The sequence below is a fragment of the Rhinoderma darwinii genome, chromosome 12 (genome assembly GCF_050947455.1).
Source record: "Rhinoderma darwinii isolate aRhiDar2 chromosome 12, aRhiDar2.hap1, whole genome shotgun sequence".
In the NCBI taxonomy this organism is placed as follows: Eukaryota; Metazoa; Chordata; class Amphibia; order Anura; family Rhinodermatidae; genus Rhinoderma; species Rhinoderma darwinii.
Window position 1 is genome coordinate 75,446,143 of NC_134698.1, and position 22,171 is coordinate 75,468,313.

The following is a 22,171-nucleotide window of genomic DNA, read 5'->3' on the forward strand; positions in this document are numbered from 1 at the left end:
AACCAGGTTGCGATGCCTCCGTCCAGAGCTTTGTATACAATTACGATTTCTCCTCCTCTAATCCCTAGATGAACATCACATATTATCACACTTGTAACATGGTTTTCAGGACTGTAGAGCATCTTGAAAGGCGCTTAAGAGGGTAAAACTTTAGGAATGAAATCTTAGTTCTTCAATTCTCCAAAAAGAAAAGCTGCATAAATCAAATATATTTCGTACAGACCGAGACATACACGCCGGCGATTGATAAAACGTTTATTCTCAAAAGATATTATGGACATCTCAATATTATCTCCTTACAACAAAAACCATAAAAGCACATGTAAAAATAGGTCAAACTATCATTGTTTTTTGCCTCTCCCGCGTCCTCTGCCCTTTGGCGCCGGTTTTGGAGAAGTGGCAGCGGCTGTTGTGGGACGCCCTGTACACAAAAACATTGATATAGAAATGTAAATACTAGTAGGTCACCAAACAGCAGTAGTGCAGAAAATACAACACAACATCTATGGCTGCCTCAGCACTGAAGTTTAAAGAGCATTTACCTCTGCCCCTAAACCGAGCGCTGTGTAGGATCCATGTAAATGGGTGCAATGGAAGGGGTTGCAGGGCCTTGTACAGTATCCTTAATTGGCCGCACTGTGGCTCAAAAAGTATGAAAGACGGGCGCTCTATCTCTGCAGCTATCGGACACTATAGAAAATATGGAGATAGACAAGTGATGCGCTGCCTCCTCTCCACTATTCTCAACACACTAGGTAACGGGGACATGAGACCCTCCACCATGATCGGTGTTGCTCAAAGCGGTTGTACCACCAATCGGACATTTATCTCATATCCTATGTACATGTCAATGTGTCTTGGGGGGGGCGGGTGACGACTTCAATAATGAAGATAAAGTTAGTGAGTCGATTTTTAAGGTTGGGTTCTACATGGCCTAACAGGATTTGATACCAAGTAAACGGCCTATAAAACATGAGGGATTCTCTGCGGGAGACGACTCACTTCTGGGAGCTGCTCTCTTCTTCGCTACAGTTTGTTCTGCTTCTTCCTCATCATCGGAGTTCTTAGGCAATTTTCTCTGAAATACAAGAAATCAGCCCCATTAATACTTGTAGATTACAATAATTGCAGACAGCTCGGTTGAGAAATCCCTCCTGAATCCCCCACCCCCAATGCTCTATGTATGGTCACGTTGCGATGACCTGGAAATACTTTCTACATAAAGCAGGCAATGCCGTACTTGAAAGCCTTGTCCGGTTTTAGCAAATCAATGTTGTTGTTTTTTTTTTGTATAGTTAAATGTTTTCCAATATACTTTCTGTATTAATTCCGCACGGTTTTCAAGATCTCTGCTGAAGATCACACAGACCTGAATCATATTCCCTGTGACGTCTCCCGAGCATTGAGAGACCTTCACCGACATAGAAGTACGGACATGTCTCTCAGGTCTAACAGACCTTTTACTAGGGAACGTGGACGTCAGAATTAGCTCCGCCACTTGGGACCCCCTAAACGTGCCAGATGGGAGACCCCGCACTATAAGAGCGCTCCGGCTCTGGTCCTTGCATTACATGGATGGACATTCATTTGAATGGCAACCATGCAATGCTACATTACCCCTGCAGGAAACGTGCGGCTGGCTGGCTGATGGCCGGCCGCCCCCCCCACAACAGCCAATCACCAGCAGTTAGAGAAACCCGCCCCGCTGTATGTAGCACTAATTTTCCTGTCAAATTTTAAGGAATCTGCGACAGTGCCCTAGATGTGAACAGAGCCCTAGACACTGCTCCACCACGTTTTCTGCAACCGTCAGACATTTCCATTTGTTTAGTATAACATTTCCCCATCTCAAGCACATATACACACAGAAGGGCCAAAGCCAGCGGATCTTTGTTGCATGGATTGAAATTAAAAGCACCCGTAGGTAAAATGCAAACAAGGAGGCAAACGTAGAAGATCCAAGTAGAGGTTACCCTGATCAGATCTTAAAGGGGTTTTCCCCATGAGAGATATTTAGGACATATCCACAGGATCCGTCATAAATGTCAGATGAAGGTCACACCTCTGGGACCCGCACCCATCTCCAGAACGGGGCCCCCTTAATCCTCGTCCAGCCACTCGGTGTTGTGGCTGATAGAGGTGAATTCCGACCATGAAAAAGATTACATGGTCGTGAGTTAGATACACAACGCAGCTCGCGGAGCTACACTGTTTTTGTAAGTCCCAAAGAACTGAATGGAAGTTACGGAAACAGCGCAGCTCGCATGCTTCCGTAACGGCCATTCACTACTATGGGAGTTACGGGAGCCGCGTGGCTCAGCGGGTTACACTGTTTTCATAACTCACGACCATGTAACCAGGAAGTGGCCGGGAGGCAGAGAGATCAGACAAAGCTAGAACGGGGTTTAGGGGGCCGCGTTCTAGAGACAGGTGCAGGTACCAGAGGTGGGACCCGCATCTATCTGACATTTATGGCAGATCTGTGGATAGGTCATCAACGTCTCTCATGGGAAAACTCCTTTAAAGTCTAAAGCACATAGGGAACCGTCCGCAATATTGCACATAGACTTCTATGGGCAAATCCGTGCCGCAATTGCGCACAGGAATAGGACATTTAATATTTATATTTTGCGGATCATTTCTACGGCCTGGACACAAATCCGTAAATATAAAATGTGTCCGTGGCCTATAGAGACGAATGGGCCTGCAGATCTGTAAACTACGGGTGTGTGTACGGGGCCTTAAAGCTGTATTTTCTACACCGCGCTTGCCAATTTGTTGTTCAATCTAGGATGTAAATTCGCAACATACAAAAGATAAGTTATTAAATGAAAGCAAGGACAACAAAAAGGATTCCAAATACACGCTAAAATCGCCATCTATCATCACACTTACCATATGCTGCTCATTAATTGTATTATTCACCTATGGAACAACGATGTAAGTATCAGTCCACACTCCGAGCGTCATCACAGGACCCCCCTATACTATGCAAATGAACACGGGCGCTGCGTTATCCCCACAACACTCGCTGTTGTGTATTGTTTGGTAGTGGCGCTTCGCACGTTAATTATTACCACCATCAATCGGCAGCATCTACATAATTCATACGGTTCGTACCCGGTGGGCGCATTTACAGGTTTGCTCTTCCTTAGCAATGCTCTTGTTGGACAATTATATGAAATTACATGAGTCTGACAATTGTACTTCACAAGGGTCTGAAGCGTCACTGCTAAGAAAGCAGCTGTATGGATACAATGCTGAGGGGGATAGAAGGTGAGGGGGTGGATAGTGCAATCCATCTCTCATGGAAAGAACACTGCTTTCAGATTACCATCTAAACCCTGCTGGGCTGAACAGATTGGTTTGATAATTACATACAATAACTGCAATGGGCAGGTAACCCTCAGCTGGCACAGAGCAGCTCCCCCGTGGGAACTCCCATATGCAAACTGCATTGATGGAGTGCATTAGGTACGTCTCTTCCGCCGCCGCACAGGCCTGATTATCGCCAGCTAGGACTTCAAGGTTAGCATGTCAGCAGATTTGTGATGCATTAGTCAGGAATACACACAGACACTTCTCATTCTGACCAAAAAACACAGAGAGCGGATCTCATTATTGGACCGCTACGCAGCGGCCGAACGGAAAGACTGGAAATGATAACATTTCTCCACTTTCAAGGATTTTATACAGAAGGTTTGTTACCTGCACAATAAATGTGATATTTGAGTCAATGCCACGGAAAGCATAACAAAAACATAAAAGTCTCAAATCAAGCGGACAATGACTTTTTTATATATATAATACACACGCTCGCCAAAACACAAATTTGTCTAGTTAGGAGGTTGCTAATCTGCCAAGTAATCTTCTTGTCCAACTATGAACATTTTCATCAGCCTGTAGTTTAATGGGCCTCCGAGTACTGGGTGCCCTATAAAAAAAAAATTCAGAGCCTGTAGGTCTGCAAGAAATGGGCAGCCACGGATGAGAGAGCAGCAGATAGAACGTGATCATCATTTAAAAGACAGAGGCGGAGATTTATTAAGACTGGCATCTCATACGCCAGTCCTAAACCGATGTACATTGGAGTAAATTGTGCACGCCTCTTAATAAATTTGGCACATCCTGGGCTGTTCTAGTGACAGAAATGTAAATCGGCGCCTGCTATTTGCACTACGATTTCCGTAATAAATAAATCTGCCGGCCTGATGGTGGCGCCGACTCCTCCCTATCTTCGCACCACTTTCAAAACTGACCAGCTCAGTGTCTGCAGGACTGTTATAGCCGATGAAGGAAGAGCTTTGATTAGTGTCGCCTCCTAGTGGCAGCAGGCTATACCCACAGTCTTCTGTGTGCCCCAATGACCAGAGCTTCGCAATATTTAACTCAGATATGTAATGCACCAAAACGCGCAGCTTTTTCCCAGAAAAGTGTCATGAAGCCGTTAGTAACCCTCCCCCCTTTTTGCCAATACATGCTAATGAGAAAACATGGTCTCAGCGGTCATGTCAGTATGAATAGCATGTGACCATTGCGACCAGTGATTGGAGCTTTTTTATTTTTTTTTGTGCCATAAGCAGCTGCCAGTTTTAAAAGCCCCTTCTGCTGAGGACCCAAAGTGATGATGATTTGTTCATATTGAGGTCACATGACCACTTCCATGGTGACTCATTAAAGGGGTTGTCCACTACCGGACAGCTGAATGACCTATCCGCCAAATAGGTCATCAGTAGATGATCTGGGGGAGAGGGTCTGAGACCCGGACCCCGCATCGGACGTTCAGCTGGGGGCTGTGTCTGTGTTGGGTGTATGACGCTGTCCTTTCATAGTGTCATACACCCAACACAGACACTGCCCTGTGAAACCTCAGCATTACCGCCGCTTTGACAAGTATAGTCTAACCAGCATAATTGGGATACAAATTACACTGACACAATCAGTGTGACAGCGCCTATGACATGAGGTAGGAAATCAGGTTTTACTGAACTGGTGACAGGTCCCCATTAAAGAAATAGAGTTATACATTTTACTCTTCACGGGACCATCATAGGATTTATCGGATTGTCGGCAGCCCTTTTAAAAAGGTAGAGATCACAAGAGGGGCTTGTAGCCCCACATCCAAGTAATAACAGGGCTAAAGTTAATCTGGCACTATGAAAGGGACAACATGGGAAACTAAACATTACCTAGACATATATACATTATAGGACATCATAAATACTACCTTCTGAGCCTTTACAGGAGCATCTCCATTCAGAGTTGAAGAGAAGTCCAGCTTCCCATCATCCTTGGCACCCAGACCTCGTAGAAGGATGTCCCTTAACTGCTGATACGGAGGTTTATCCACATAACCAAGTTCTAGAACAACCTCCATGTATTCTGCAATCTCACCTGTAATAATGAAACGAAATAGAAGCTTTAAGAAGGGAGCCCGTCACATTAAAAATGCAGTCAGATCTGCAGGCAGCACGTTATACAGCAGGAGGAGCTGAGCAGATGGAGATAAAGATGGGGGGGGGGGGGGGGGGGAATATTTAAAATAACTTGTATTTTATTGATCTAAACCTCTGCTCTTTCTATGCGTAAGAGTCCAGTGGGCGGTGCTACTCAATAATGGACAACCTTTCCTGTGAGTGTACAAAGTGACAGCTGTCCATCACTGAGTAGGACCGCCCACTGGACTCCTAAGCACAGAAAGAGCAGTGGTTTAGATCATAAATTTTTTTTTTTACCCAAGACTATATTAAATTCTTCTTAGCTCCTCCTGCTGTAAAACAGATCGGACTGAATGTTCAACATAAAACCAGCAATAACTAGTCATTATGTGAATGTGCTTGCTATCATGTCACAGAGGTTGCACAGTAAGGCCTGGTTCACATTGCGTTATTTTCCAGTCGTCAGAGGTATACATCGGAAGGAGTCCCCACGTATACCATCTAAGGAAGACAGCGACGTATCCCACTGAAAAGGTATACAATGGATACGTCACACAAACTCCCTGGGCAGAGCGTTACTTGAAGCACTGTGCCCGGGGAACCCCCTGACGTCACTGTCTCTATAGACAGTGATGTCAAGAGCTACACTGACGGAGTCCCCAAAGCATCGCGTGCGCTCTGCCTCGGTATTACAGTCCTGTGGAAGGCCTTGACGTCACTGAGCGTATATGGACAGTGACGTTAGGAACTTTAAGATCCCGGAATCCCCAGTCAAATAGTCGGCAGGACTCCACTCGGAGGAATCCCTGACGTCACTGTCCATATATGGAGCCATATGGACACATTTAGCCTGTATGTCGGGAGCTTCCTGACGTACATGCTGAACATAGGGCAAAAATGCGATGTGAACCAGGCCTAAGGATGTTCACTGCATTAGTTAAAAATATAAGACAGATCTCTGTAAAATAAATGAAAAGCACAAGTGTCCCTTTAAATTTTTATTTTGCATTCGTCAGTAGTAGGGATGCACGGTGCCTCGAAACTTCGATACTGTTTCGATACTGTGCATCCCTAAACGGTTCGATACCGCTATTTCCTGTATTTCGATACTGAGCTGCGCAGCCGCACAGCTCAGTATAGTAATACATGAATGTATGGGAGCGTGGCTGCGGCTGTGTAATTCAGCCACAGCCCCGCTCCTGAGTCATGATAAGTTTGCGGGGTCAGGATGATGCGATGCGGCCGGCGCTGCACTAATGAGCGGCGGCACTGAAGACAGAACATTGCGGGCGCTCTACAAAACACCCCCGTGTTCTGTCCTCAGTGCCTGAACTGCCGCTCATTAGTGCAGCGCCGGCCGCACCTCCTCATGCTGACCGCGCGCGCACTTCCTGTCAGGAGCGGGGCAGTGGCTGTATTACACAGCCGCAGCCCCGCTCTATAACGGCGGAGATCAGCGATCACAGCTGACTGCAGCATTCAGGAGAAAATGAGCAGGGGGGATGCCGCTGGATCGCTTCACAGGGAATTCCTGTGACGCGATCGAGGGCCATACCATATATGGGCAGACAGCTCAGGGTCTATTGACGGACCCCAGGGCTGTCTTACCATATTTCATGTTGTTAGGACATACTTGGGTATGTCCTAACAACTGCCTGTGTGCTATCCGTCCACAGGCTAATGTACTGGCACATATCTGATATGTCAGTACATTAAAGTTTAAAAATAAAAGTAAAAACAAAGTATTGTTAAATTGAAAAAAAAAATACACCTTCACCTTTTTTACAATAAACATTAAAATAAGTCTCAATACATAAAATATACACATTCAGTAATGGCGCGCACAACAATTTTTTTGCATCATTTATGATGTGTACGCTGTAAAAAAAATGAAATAAACACGGCTTTCATTCACTTATTAATGTGAGGCGCGAGGTGTGATGAATTTACCCTCCATGTTCTTCACATTAATAGTAATTAACCCCATCATGTACCTCGCACATTAACCCATTATGACTGAGAAACATGATGGGATTACTTTTAATGTGAGGCGCGTTCAAAATTCATCACACGTCGTGCCTCACATCAGAAAACGGAAGAATTTTTTTTTTATTACTGTTGGCAAAAGTATCGAAATTGGTATCGAAATCGCAATACTAAACAAAGTATCGTTATCGAAATCCAAATTCTGGTATCGTGACATCCCTAGTCAGTAGTACATATGATTATATGGATGCCCTTCCAGCCGCCCTTTCCCTGCCAGCAGACTCCCTAATAAACATCCAGATTGTGCCCCTCCACACCAGCACCTCTACAACTAAACTGCAGTCAACCTTACACAGACAGGGAGAAGAGGCAGAATTGTTCCTGGTGTTGCCCATGAAACACGATTTATACTCAAGCGTGCATAAAAACCTTCAATTTGTGAATAGTCAGCACATCAGTAAGGTTCACATTTATAAAATAGTCTGCTGGACAAAACCGGCCAAAGATATAGCAGGTATTTTCACGTATCAAAATGCTTCTATAAAATAGGAAATCAGCAAAAGAAGTCACGGTGTTACCTGGCTTCTTTTTTCCTGGGAAACACGTGTCTATAAGTGTTTTAATTTCATCGCGATATCTAGAAAACAAACATAAAAAATAGGATTCTAACTGCGGAGTAAAGGATATTAGCACGGTCACACATCTAGCAGCAGTGCCAAGTCAGAAAGCCTACAATATACATCAAAAAGACTGCCCGTCAGTAGAAGTTGGAAACGAGCAGCAGCGCTTGGCATCTTAGAACATGACGGTGTGGGTTAGGAAGCATGGTCAGTGCAGATAGTGACGGAGCCCAGCGTGGGGATTATACGGAGGTGCGGCGGTGATGAAGCCTCAGCCACTTCTCACTATATGTGTGTACCTCACACGTACAGCTCCTATATAAGAAAATTGGGACAATTTCCATCCCAACTCTTATGTCTTGTGCCTGTCTTAAGGCAGACATAGAAAAAAAACAATCTTTATAAATGTAAAAGCATTCAGTATGTTCTGTCTGGATGTTTTGCACAGCCGCAGGTTAACCGAATCCACGTATGATCATGCGGGCAGGGTGTTACATTTTCCAAGTAACGTAAGTATCCAATTGGAGCTGCAGAGGCCCAAGAACTGTAACCAAATAAAAAGTGAACATTAAAACGTACTCGTGACACCGGGCAGGAGCAGGTACCTTATTTTTGAGCTGGCTACATAATTTGAATCCGTCAGCTTGTCTTCCCATGGAAGTTTCCCACACAGCCACTGAATCATGCAATAGCCAAGAATTTCCAAGTCTCCTCTTCTGGATGGATCTGAAGTCAAAAAGGTAAATCTATGAAATGACATTTAGTTCCATACAAACACAGCAAGCAGGAAATATTTCAATGTTCTAAAAGAATTTTTTTATTTTTTTTTATGGTGGTAGATTAAGATGACCTCACATTTGTGATCGCCCAGTTATCGGTAGGTAGGGGTGTATGTACATGTCATATTCCCTACACGTGAGTGGGATTGTTTGAAAAAGGCAATAACCCAGAGTTTAGGGAATGGCATTTGTGACCGATTGACTTCAATGAGTAATTTTGTAACCAAAAACGGTTTTTGAAGTATCCCAAAATGTTTCCAGAAAAGCAGTTCTGGGAACATTTCCTTATCTGCAATTTTGTAGCAAAAACTGCACATTTCAGAAAAGCAAAGAAAACCAAATCACAAGGCTTTTCTTATAGGAACCCTTTCCCCCGTGCCATATATCCAGGGAGCAATTCCATTGTCACAGATAAAACAATGGAAAAGAGAACAGAGGCCCAGAATCCCGCTACGAAGGGGGGTCCTTTTTATACACATGACACTTGAGATCTGGGGGGACATCTTACATTTGACTTCAGTGCTAGAACACATTTCAGCTCGCTGGTGAAACATACAATCCGCATGTGAATTGTTTGGGTGGTGTTTTTCTCCTGTCAGATAATGCCCAGAAAAATAAAACTAATTTTCTTCATCTGTCTGGAGTCTCTAATTTCTAAGAATTCAAGGGATGTCACATACACGTACGGTGCCAAAGAAATTTGCATACTGTATGTAGGAGGCCTAGCAAGTTGTTTGGACAGAAATACAAATTACTTCTGCAATAACAGCACCCCCATAGTACAGTAAATGAACAGCTGAGCCAAACACTTCAATATGATGTTTGTGAAGAACCAGTTGAAGACTTCATAAGTTAGAAAGGAAAAAGTGTCACTTGCTCAATATTTGGTTTCTTAACTTTATGCTCTTTTAAACGCTATTCAGGCAAAAAAAATAAGAATATTGTGTTATACACCGGCTGCTGGAATGGATCCAGAAATTAGGGAAATAAGTAGGAATTTAATGGAAATACTTCTATGTTTAAAAATATGAATTAAAATGACAGAAAAAAATTTGTAACTATTTAGGGATAGTCTAGGACTAGGGCATTGTTAATGTTTTGCACAATCTTTATCTACATTGTCTTCTTGCAACCAAATAGACATTTAAGTGGTATTATAGCGGTCTTAAACCAGACTAAAGGGCTATGCACATAGCATTGCCCTGAGCCCGTGGTCAGTTTAAAGGAACCAGTCACTCCAAATGCTGCCATGTTGCCTATGTGAGGCACCGTTATTGTGCGCTAAAGCTACGAAACATTTCAAAACCTCTCATTTTAGGACATAGCCGTCTTTCCTGTGCTGGGAACGATTGTCATTTTTAGAAATTAATGCGACCCTCCGGTCCCGGGACAACATTTTAAATATGATGGTGCACATGAAGTTATATTATCTGGTGCCCTCCGGTTGTCCCCTCTGCTGTTGATCCGTTGTATTCGGGTCGCCTCTATGCGATACTTCTTAAGCTACAAGTCGGCAACACTCCCACTCCTCTTGGATTGGCCAGAGAAGCTCACGTGAGAAGTTCTGTCCAGTCCATGAGCAGGGGGGAGTGTCTTAGACTTCGGCTGAGAAGCGCTGCGACCCTTTTGAGACAACAGAGGGAACCATAAAAAGGCACATCCACAGCATAGGGGGAGCAATTAGAGGGCACCAGGTAATATTACTCCATGTGCATCACATCATTTTGTCCTGAGACCGCAAGGTTGCTTTAAAGACAGGAGAAAAGATCTCCTGAAAAACAGAGAATGAAACTTTATTCACTTATGCTAGCGAAATATGAAATTACAAAATAACAGAAATAAATATACTTACTGACACCCTTGTGGGCATCAACACTTGTAAACTCTATTGTGCCATTGTGACATTTCCTGGGATCTTCTTTATATTCCTTGTGCACACCTTCTGGACAGTATCTGTAGGCTAAGCCATAATCCACCAAGAACACCTGGAGAGATAAGCAGTCTCTGTTTATTACCATTACTGAGGCTAGAACGGAAGGTGGTCTCCCATCATCACATGAAGGATATCCTAGGGAGAGTAGTACAAAGTGTCCATTCAAATGAACGGGCTACCGTGTAATAGATGAACCAGCCAGAGTGTGATCAGCTCTTTCAAGCAGCTCGACTCTGGCTAAAAGGAAGGTGGTCCTGATTTGGTGACCCTTCTCTATGATGTCAATAAGCCCTAATAGGGGATATGGAAAGTGGTTATCCTGCTGGAATGACCCCTTTAAGGCCTCATGCACACTTCCGTTCGGCCGTTAATGACGGAAACGTGAATCACGGACCGCACACTGATGCTTCACGGACCAAATCAATGAAAAGGCCGAGACTGTTCCGTCAAAAACGGATAGGAGTGGGACTTGTCCTAGTTATGACGGAACGGCCACACTGTTCCGTTAAAACGACGCAAGTGTGCATGGCCCCATTGAAATGAATGTGTCAGGGTGCCATCAGTTAAAATAACAAATAGCACTGCGACGAAAATAACTGAAGTGGGCATGAGGCCTAAAAGGTGAAGATACACTCAAAATTGAATATCTACATTAATTTAATTTATTTTTTTACTATGTGGGAAAATTAGGTGCTAGAAAATCTGATTCCCTGCAACTGCTGTACCAGCAGTGTTTACAGATGCCATTTCTAGTGGAGGAAAAATGCTGAAAATCTACATTATTGTATTAATTGATGTCACTAAAAACAATGCTTGGAGAACTGCAGCAGAACCTACATCATTTTGGCAATTTCAGATGTTCGATAAAATGCAAAAACAAACAGAATACCTGCACACAAAATAAAAGGTATAATTGTTACAGCATACCTGATCCGGATGTTTATGATGCAGGAGAAGATTGGAGGCTTTGATGTCTCCATGTACATATTCATGCTCATGTACATACTCCAGAATATCAATCTAAAAAATACACATATAACATTAGACCACTGTAAATAAAAGATGTTAAACGATAAATCAAATCGTAAAAAATTTTTTAAAAAAATAAAGATATATGTATTTTGGTAGTTGACAGCAGGATGAAGCAGCCTCTGCCTACATTTCTGGATGTGATCTTGTGTTAAAGTAAAATAGCACTTACAAGTCGCAGTCCTATCTGCAGCACAGTTTTGTGTGGGAATCGCTTGGACGTCTCTTCAAATATCTTCTGTAGGTCCTTCCCAAAACGATCCATTACCATAAACCTGTAACTGAAACCCGGATGCAAAGATTAGCATTCCAAATTTCCTAACCTTAGTATATACGAAACAGGGAAATAAACGACACTATAAATAATATGCATCAGGAATAACCGGTTTCTTTGCTTTTCCTAAAACTACTGAAGGTGCAGCTTATACCTTAGATAATAGCTGAACAGGCACGCGGACACCATGATCTGAACATTCAGCGACTGCTGGCACGTGCAATCCAATAGAAATGAAGATGAAATAGATTAAAACCACTACGTTTATACTTGGACACTGATGTGCGTAAAGGAACTATATGACAAATATATGGCGGTATCAATACTAATGGTACTCTCTTGATCCCGCAGCACTCCGTGTTTCAATGGTGCGTGAGCAGGCTTCCACGCCAACGTATAAAAAAATGGGAATTCAGCACTCCAAGGTATTCTACAATAAGTGACATTTTATTTTACATATAGCGAAAAGCAGTAATCCAAAAATAAGTTTAACAGCGCTCATTACCGAAGGTCGCAAGTGCCGCATATCCGTATCCACGGACGTAATCTGTGTCTAAAGAAGGTCGAATATATAGACCGAAACGTTAAACCTATTGCATAACACCTTTGAGTGCCGAGTATCAATACGAATAGACCAGAGCACTGCAGATTTTCTAGTTTCTGTTTGTGCCTCGGGTTAGTCAGACGACTGTCACACAGACAAACATTCCTAGTGTGTGTAAATAAAGCTTATAGGGGTTCTCTCAAACCATTAGCGCACATAGAAATCATAGGAGGGGGCGCTCAGGAGCCAGTACTATGAGCCAGGATGGAGTCGCCTTGGCTCTCGGAGAGCCAGTCCACCTATGCATTGCATGGTCAGCCATTCATCTGAATGGACACCGTGTAGTACTACATTTCCGCCACTACAGGAGAAATGTCTCGCCATACTCTGCTTCCCCCACACAAGAACAGCTGATCACTGGGCCGACTTCTGCACGACCCATTTCATAATTTTATATAGAGAAGTTCTGCAACTGTCTTTATATTTCAAGCCTTTCCATTTTCTATAATTTTTTTTTGCTAGGAATGAACGAAAACCTCTACAGGTCTAGGAAACACTCTGAGAAGGGAGTAACCTTAACTTCGGGCTGATGTATTTTACATGCACTGATACACTGTAGCAAAGTATCAGGACAGGAGAGAGATCTGTGCCACTGATGTGATTAGCTTACAGTGGATTGTCCAGACTGGGTACAATTATAAACAAACCCTCATTAGGTCTGAACAGGTTTTTAGTCTCTGGATGTAATCAAGTGTTCCCTTTCACGGTCTTTAGGCAGGTCTTAAAACAGCGAGTTTGTCAAGCACAAAATATATTAAAAAGTTCTATAAATGTTTTATTATACAATGGTTAAAGGCGTTTTCCCATAATCATCCACAGTATGTGATAAATATCTGATCGGTGGGGGTCCAACCTATGGGACCCCCACCGATCACGAGAACAGGCTTACTTTGCCGCTCCTGGGAGCTGCATAGGAATGAATCGGTAGTGAGTATGCTTGACCACTGCTCCATTCATTTCTATAGGGCGGTCGTAGATGGCGGTCGTAGATAGCACTCGGCAGCCACAGGGAAATAAATGGAGCGGTGGCTGAGCATTCGCAGTAACACTCCATTCATATGGTTCTCCCAGGAACGGCAAAGTAAGGGTCCTTTTACACCAGCCAATATAACAAGCGCCGATAAACTTAACGGCCGCTTGATCAGCGCTCTTTTGCTCCTTTTACAAGGAGTCCGTGCTCATTTGTCCGATCATTGGCCCGTGTAAAAGGGCCTTTTTACCGTTCTCGTGATTGGCGGGGGTCCCCATAGATCAGCTATATAAATAAGGATTATGGGAAAGCCCCTTTAACCTTTGACAAAACCGCAAAAAAAACCTTTACGGTTAGGACCCCATTTGCAATTTTGAGATGACAGGCTGACAGAAACATGGTGGTTTGTTTTAGTCAGTGTAGAAGCCTTAGGCTATGTTCACACGCAGTGACCAAAAACGTCTGAAAATACGGAGCTGTTTTCAGGCGAAAACAGCTCCCGATTGTCAGATGTTTTTTTTAACAACTCGCCTTTTTCACGGCCGTTTTTGGAGCTGCTTTTCAATGGAGTCAATGAAAACCGCCTCCAAAAACATCCCAAGCAGTGTCCTGCACTTCTTTTGATGAGCCATCATTTTACGTGCCGTATTTTGACAGTGACGCGTAAAGTAAAGGCTCGTGGGTACAGAACATTGTAATTCCCATTGAAAGCAATTAGCAGATGTTTGTAGGTGTATTAGGGGCGTTTTTTCAGGCGTAATTCGAGGCGTAAAACTCCCAAATTACGTCTGAAACCACTGCGTGTGAACATACCCTAACTCTTGTACACGACCGAGTTCAAGTGGTGAAAAACGGCTTGTGTCGGCCACATTTCCCATCCCGACCACGGTACAGATGAACGGGACTCCTGCAATCATAGATATTTTTGATGCTAGGAGTCTCTGCCTCCCCACGGAACAGCTGTTCCGCACTAAACAAAATTCTACAGTACGGAACAGCAGATCTGTGGGGAGGCGGAGACTGATAGCATCATAAATGTGAGCCGCGTTCACCTGTACCGCGGTCAGGCCGGGAAATGACACACACACCTCTAGCACACGACAGAGTTCAGGGCGTGAAAAGAGGTGTAAGTGATTTGTGTACAATAAGATTGATGTAGTAGTGACCCTTTTTTAAACCTGGTCATCAAGCAACTTTATTCTCTCTCTAATTACCTGTTTCCATTTTTGTCATGCAGCCCAGAGCCCCAATATTTGGGCACACCAAGGTACTTTAATTTATGACTGCTGGTCCATTTTTGAACTTAAAGAAAAAAAAAAAACAGAAAAAAAAAAATCTTTTACGTTAATGTTTTTGTTATAGAAAAGGGAATGTTTCTCCAATTTACAAATACTTACTCATGTCAGGTTTGGCAGCACGCATGTAGAACTTGAGTTCAGAGAAGAGGGGTCCATTTTCACTTGGTTCCTAAAATTATAAAAAAAAATGTGCATGCTGTGCTGTTGCCAAAACGTCAGATCCGATTATATGTCAACTAGGTTTGTTGGGTGCTGGCGGTATCAATTATATTATACGACAGATTTAAACGGAATCCAAAGCGCAGATGTGGACAACGCATTGATTCTATATTTCTGCAGCATGGTTAGTTGAATCACATTATAAGTACTACCTACGAGAATATTTAAAAAGGGGTAATCCACTACCGGACAACTGATGACCTATCAGTATATGATCTGTGGCGGTCCGACACCCAGACCCCACACCGATCAGCCGGACCGGCTGCCGTCCATGATGGAAGCAGATGGCTCCGGTCACGGAATAGCAGCCGACTTGCAGTATTCAAGTGAATAGGAGCAAAGCTGCAGTTCTGCAGCACGGCCGCCATGCAATGTACAGAGCCAACTGCTTCCTGCTCCGTACATTACACACTGTGCAATGACATAAGGTGCCCGCAGGCAGCCGGAACAGCTGATCGGTGCAGGGTCCGGTTGTTGCCCCCCCACAGATCACATACTGATGACCTATCCAGTGGATAGGTCATCAGTTGTCAGGTAGTGGACAACCCCTTTAATTCCACAGCAAATAACACTTACCACTTTAATGACATAAGGAGCATTCGGCCCCACTGTTCCAGAAGAGTTTTCATCCGCTGGCGAAAGGAGAAAAAAAAAAAAAAGACAATATTCAATATCTATATTATCATTACTAACAAGCAACCTCAGTTTCCCTATGGGGAAGAATTGTACAAGAGCCACAAGTTACCAGTGGCTTTTCCACCATAGGGTAAGATTAATGAGGACCCGTCACCTCTCCTGACAGGTCTGTTTTAGTAAACACTTGTATATCCCATGAAATAATTCTGGAGTATCTTTTCTTAGACCACTACATTGTACCGTTCCTTGGTTATTCCTCCTAGAAACGTATGAATAAATTGCCAAAAATCTTATTCCCCTTGACAAAGGGGCATGTCCCTACACAGTCTGACTGTGAACACTGATTGGACATTGTCGGTCTGTGTAGGGACACACCCCCAACCGGTAACACCCAGTTTTCAATGTATAGGAGGAATAACAGAGGAAAGGCCCAACGCAGAGTTCTAGGAAAAGATGCTCAGGAATTGTTTTTTTCTGGGGAATACAATTATTCACTAAAATAGACATGTCAGGAGAGGGGACCGCTCCTCTTTAAAGTGATGAGTGAGAAAACCGTATGAATAAAATTCTAGTCTACGAAAAGCTCAACGCTGTTAGGCCGGATTCACACGTGCATGTTCCGTCCTTGATATACGGACCATTACGTAGGCGGTATTTCCTGGACCAAACACACTGCAGGGAGCCGGGCTTCTAGCGTCATAGTTATCTAGGACGCTAGGAATCCCTGCCTTGCTGCGGGAAAAAACTGTCCTGTACTGTAATCAGGTTTTCAGTACGGGACAGTTATCCACATTGTGGCAGGGACACCTAGCGTCATAGATCACTATGATGCTAGGAGCCCGGCTCCCTGCAGTGTGTTCGGTCGGGGAAATACTGCCGACATACGGACCGTATATCATGGACCGAACACGCTAGCGTGAATTCGGCCTTAGACAGGATACTGTTGAACAATTTGATAGGATTTGGACTCTTTGGGTACAATCTATGGCAGCTCCATACCTCTCATTACTTGTCAATGTAGCGGTCTCTATGTGTGGCGGATGAGTGCCCGGGTCCTTACCCTTATTACTCTGTTGTGTGGAATGCACCGAGGATGTGGGATATATAGATCTATATATATTTTATTTGTTTTTCTTTATATCTGTATACTTGATATGCTTTCTTGTACTAATGACACCACCTTTATAGGTTTTGGTTGCTCTACTGTTCTTGAAAATGTTTTAACCTGATGGATACCGGCTACTAACTTCCTGCGTGAAGTTACAATTTGCTATGAATCTATATAATATGCACGTTGCGTATCCATTTGTTGAAATTTAATAAATTGATTTGAAACAAAGTGATGAGTGAGTCGCAGTAATGCTGTGATTTTACCACAAATCGAAGGTGGCCTATTGTCGTCATAAATGTCCCAGCAGTGGACTCCTCAGCGATCAGAAAATAATCACCTGTCCTGTGGATAGGTGATAAAGGGGTTTTCCCAGAATCATAAATTAAGTAAGCACCGCCTATGAGAGGAGTCTTCATTATCTCCTCACGATGCTCAGGTTTTAGGAGGACTCAACATTTTGGACAATCCTGTCATCTCTTATGGTTAAGACCTATAGTTATGTGTGCAGGCCTACATGAGTAATGCTGGGGCTTCATGGTAATGCCTAGAAGTCACAGTAAAATCTTGTAGCTAAGGCGATTGCAAAAAAAATTAAAAATAAATGACGAGATATTCTGCAGTGGTCGTCTGCGTCCCCGTTTCCCACAGGTAAACATTGAAATTGCGTCACGGTTACAGCAGTTCTACATTTAGCATTTGAATTGTGAGACGTCACGTTGCCCTAAGGCCATGTTCATACAGCTTTGTTTCCGGCGTAAACGGTCAAATTACGCTCTGAAATACACCTTGAAAACAAATGCATTGCTTTCAATGGTAAAGAGCTGTGCATCCTCATGAGCCACCGTTGCTCTATAGTCGTTTCTGCGACTCCATTACTCTAATTATAGAAAGGAAAAACATAAGGGAAGGAAAAGTTTCAGGGCACAGGCCATGACTAGCAATAATCTTACCAAGATAAAGACGACCAAATCCACCCTGGCCGATGGGCAATCCCAATTTCCATTGCTTTTTTGCTGAATCTGTGAGCACTTCTCCTTGTGGAAACTCCTCCGCCAACTTGCACTTAGCTGGTGCCTTCCTGGCGGCTGGTGCCTTCCTGGCGGCTGGTGCCTTCCTGGCGGCTGGTGCCTTCCTGGCGGCTGGTGCCTTCCTGGCGGCTGGTGCTGCTCCTTCTTTAGTACGAGGCATAGTATTTAATCTGAAAAAAATAAATATTCAATCTCAGATATTTTACTTTTGACCACATGCCCTGCTAGCAGCATCTGCGCTCTGGCAGACAGGCCATCACATGTATTATATGGACGGACAATTATATCAATGTCACACTCCTGCAGGGGAAATCAGCAGTTGGACGCATCACCCCCCCCCCCCCCTTCTGCATGATCAGTTATTTACCGGGGACCTCAGAAGCCAAAACATCAGCCGATCACCGTGCAGGTCTGTAAAAAGAAAACCCCTTTAGGGCCAGTTCACACTAAGTTTTTTGACCCAGAAACCGTCTTGCGGAAAAAGAAGCGACATGCCCTATCTTCGGGCGTCTGTGTCTCTGACCTCCCATTGACGTCAATGTGAGGGAGAGAACGTATTTCGCTGCGTTTTTGCCCGCAGCGCTCAATGGCCGTGGGCGAAAATCGCCGCCAAAAACAAGGCAAACGGCGTGCAGGCAGATTAAAATCTGCCTCAAAAATTCCAGACGGAATTTTGAGGCACAATTTTCTGCCTGCAAAAAACTCTGTGTGAACATACCCTTAGGGTGCAGTCACAAGTGACGTATTTTCCCTGTATTTCCGCAGCGTAAAAATACAATGTAAGCTTATGTGAAAAATATCCCGGAAAGCAAGAAATTGAGAAGTCGGTGTAATTTTCAGAACGTTTTTCCCATTGGACGTTGTACAGCTTTCCACTGCGTACTTTTATGCTACGAATATACGCCACGCGGATTTTCCTGCGGTAATGTAGTACCAGCCAAGTAAATGAGATTTCAAGTAATCTCATTGTCACGTTGCGGAAATTTTCCGCACGTATGTTCCGCCGCATGTCAATTTTACTTGTGTTTCCGTCTCAGAATTGTATCGGAGGCTACATGCACACGTTGCGTAATTCTTTGCAGAAAATCTGCATCAAAACTATCGGTAAACAGGTAAGTTCGCAGGTGAAATCCGCATTTTATACTATGGGTTTTTTTTATGCGTTTTTATGTGCGTTTTTTTACATTTTGATGTGGAAACGTGCAGTTTTTATGCTACCGATTCGGGTGCGTTTTTTTTATAAACGTGTCAGAAAGAATTCGCAGGCGGAAACGCAAGATAAATTGACATGCTGTGAATTTTAAAATACGCACCGCAGGTCCAATATACGTGGAAAAAATTCTGCAGTGTGTACAGATTACTTGAAAATCTCATTTACTCCGCTGGTACCGTATTGCGCTGCGGATATGTAGCAGGTAAATACGTCCATAAAATCTGCATCGTGTGCATTAGGCGTTACCAGGTTCTAAAAAAACGCTCCAAATTCTGAAGTTGTTTCCCAATCAAAATATTTTAAAAAACGCACCCAAAAACGAATTTAAAGAAAAACACACCAGAAAGTGTGGATTTTACCTGCAGATTTTCTGCACCGAAATAAGCAATTTGCGCATGTAGCCTTAAATGGGTTCCTGGGAGCATCGCTATAGATCTAAATGTATTGACATCAACCGAGTCATGGTAACGGGAGGAACTAGAATTACTTGATTAAAACTTCTGCCCGAGGCCTCCAGCGCTGGAAGCCAGACGGCCATATGCAAACAATACACCCACATTCAGTCACGTGACAGATTGCACAGGACTCATTGGGTATTTCTGTCACATGACCACATCATCCACTGTCATGAGTTCACACGGGGCAGACACCCTGCGTAAAAGTGCACAGCGTATCCGCTCTGTGCGCCGCAGGGAATTCTGGGCGAAAAACCGTACCAAACTGTGGTTAGCAGGCCGGTCCAGAGATGATGTTTCATCCCAGGAGAGCGCTGCAGCCTGTGGAGGAAGAAACAGACCCCTGGGTAAGTATAAGGCCGGGTTCACACACAGTTTTTTGCAGGTGGAAAATCTGATTTTGCTCTGCCTGCGCGCCAATTTCCGCCCGCGTCCATGGAGCACAGCGGGCAAAAAACGCTGCGAAATACGCTTTCTCTGCCTCCCATTGATGTCAATGGGAGGTCAGAGACGTAAACGCCCGAAGAAAGTGGAACGCCACTTCTTATTCCCGCGAGACGGTTTTTCCGCTGGCGGGAAAAAAACACCTCCGCCTCCCATTAAAATCAATGGGAGGCACTTTGACGTTTTTTTAACGCGTTTTCCGTGTCAAAAAAACTGTGTGAACTGGCCCTAAGATTGTTTTTTTTTTCCCCCCGAGTTGTGTTTCTTGCGGCGGAATGGCCGCAATAAAAAACCGCAACAACTGCTATTTGTTGTGGGTTTTACCTCCCTATTGAATTCAATGGGGAAAACTCACAACAAATAAGTGTATTTACGCAACGAGTGAACTGACCCCAACGCCTCATGCACACGACCGCCATCCGGGTCCCATCAGCGATCCGAGGAAAGATGGGACATGTTCTATCTTTCCTCGGATCGGAGACTCGAACCATTTTTCACGGACCCGATTCACCCGCTAAAGTGAATGGGTCCGTGAAGACTATCGGGTGCCCCTCCGATGCCGTCAAAAACGTCCCAAGTGGCACAACAGTCGCGTGCATGAGGCATAAGGGTTTTCCAGGAGTTTAAAAAAAATTATCCTGACATTGGTAAACGAAATTAACAAAAATACACAATACTCCCCGGCCACCCCCGCGTTTCCCCTCCGTCTTTATTTACTTGCCCTGCAGTGATGATGATTTATCCACATGACCTCTGCAGCCAATCGCGATCGCACGCCGGAAGATCATCACGGTCACATGACTGTAGGGCACGCCAGCACTGAAGCAAAGTAGAACAAAGACCGCCGAAGCGTCGACGCAGGAGCGGCGCGGGATCTAACACTTAAAAATGGATTCTTTTTTTTTTTGTTTATTTGATCACGTTTCTTACGGTCAAGACAATTTTTTAAACTCATAAGGATGAGATCACATGATTGTCGGCCAATCACATAAGAGCTACAATACACTGGCAGCACGTAAATAAAAGCAGAACGGGACAAGGGGGGGCAAAGAGGTTTTTACACACGTGACTTTTAAACACGTGACAGATTACATTGTCGTGCTGCAACATCGCAACCAATTATAGCGAACACGGACGCGTTGCGACCCCAATCTAGCGCGACGACAGCCGACAGTAGCCCCAACCGGCTGGATTTTTGCGCCACTACAATCACCATGGTGACTTAGCGCGCGACATTACGATCTTACGTCGCACAATCCTACGTGTTCTGACTTACAGAGATCCAATATGAAACCTCATGACCCCGTATGACAGCGCATATAGAATTCCCGCCCTATACATAAACCGCTCAATATAAACACGACACTCCGGCCTCGCAGTCCGGCCTCAGCCGCAACTCCCCTCACACGTACAGAGGCGGCGGGGCCCGGCCTGCTCGGCAGAGGACAGCGGTCACACAGCCCGGGAGTCTATAATACCTCACAGCCGCTCACTTCTCCGACGCGGGAAACTCAATTCAGCAGCAGCTCAGCCTCCTAGTCGCCGCGTCTATTCCTCGACGTAGCGAGCGTGATGACGTAGAGGGTCACATGACTTTGCTTCAAGCTTGAGAAGAAGAGGGTTTTCCCGCCAATGAGCGTGTGGAGAGATCGGAGAAAGTGAATCACCGGCTGCGTGTAATGTGAGGAAACCGCGGGAGGTAGTAACGGGAGAAGCGGCGACCGAGCTCTCCTTCCTGCGTTATAATGTGTGCCATGAGTGCGTGTGTATATATATACCTCTCTGTGTCAGTGTCCCCATAGCGGTATGTCAGCCACAGATGTCCCCAATGTTCACACGGTTTATTTTCGTGCCGAAAAATCTGAAGCAGAACGCCTCCTTGATTTCAATGGGAAAAACGGCCCGCCGGAACAGAACGCCGTTTTCACATTGAAATCAATGGGCAGATGTTTGGAGTCGTTCTGCTTCCGATTTTACGGCCCGAAAATAAGCCCTGTGAACATACCCTAAGGCTCTGTGCACACACAAAAAAAAAAGGTCTCAAGTGAAAACCGCTCCTGATTTTCAGGCATTTTTACGGCTGTTTTTCTATAGAGTCTATGAAAAACATCTCCAAAAACGGCTGAAGAAATGA

At 44.3% G+C, this 22,171-nt stretch overlaps 1 protein-coding gene across 2 annotated transcripts; it reads right to left on the reverse strand.

Annotated features, from left to right (window-relative positions):
- Positions 1-241: 241 nt before the first annotated feature.
- On the reverse strand, positions 242-21,621 carry VRK1 (VRK serine/threonine kinase 1). 2 transcript variants are annotated; one of them, XM_075844071.1, is made up of 13 exons: positions 21,516-21,621; positions 17,848-18,095; positions 15,727-15,782; positions 15,031-15,100; positions 14,848-14,935; positions 11,958-12,066; positions 11,684-11,776; positions 10,676-10,808; positions 8,650-8,770; positions 8,003-8,061; positions 5,228-5,394; positions 1,003-1,078; positions 242-421 (listed from the first exon to the last, which is right to left on the reverse strand). In XM_075844071.1, exons 2-13 carry the CDS (start codon positions 18,083-18,085, stop codon positions 342-344), a joined length of 1,290 nt encoding a protein of 429 aa, XP_075700186.1. In that variant the 5' UTR covers positions 18,086-18,095; positions 21,516-21,621; the 3' UTR covers positions 242-341. The 2 variants fall into 2 exon arrangements, with proteins under 2 accessions (XP_075700186.1, XP_075700185.1); XM_075844070.1 differs by lacking the exon at positions 21,516-21,621 and adding an exon at positions 21,314-21,351.
- Positions 21,622-22,171: the final 550 nt, after the last annotated feature.

What these genes read in the sequence shown, in the direction of transcription:
- VRK1 (XM_075844070.1), bottom strand. Translation starts at nt 21,336, where the DNA reads ATGAGGTTTCATATTGGATCTCT. An exon ending in CTCCTTATGTCATTAAAGTG is followed by an intron (nt 15,101 to 15,726) that starts GTAAGTGTTATT and finishes TTATAATTTTAG; the next exon opens with GAACCAAGTGAAAATGGACC. An exon ending in ATCATAAACATCCGGATCAG is followed by an intron (nt 10,809 to 11,683) that starts GTATGCTGTAAC and finishes TTATCTCTCCAG; the next exon opens with GTGTTCTTGGTGGATTATGG.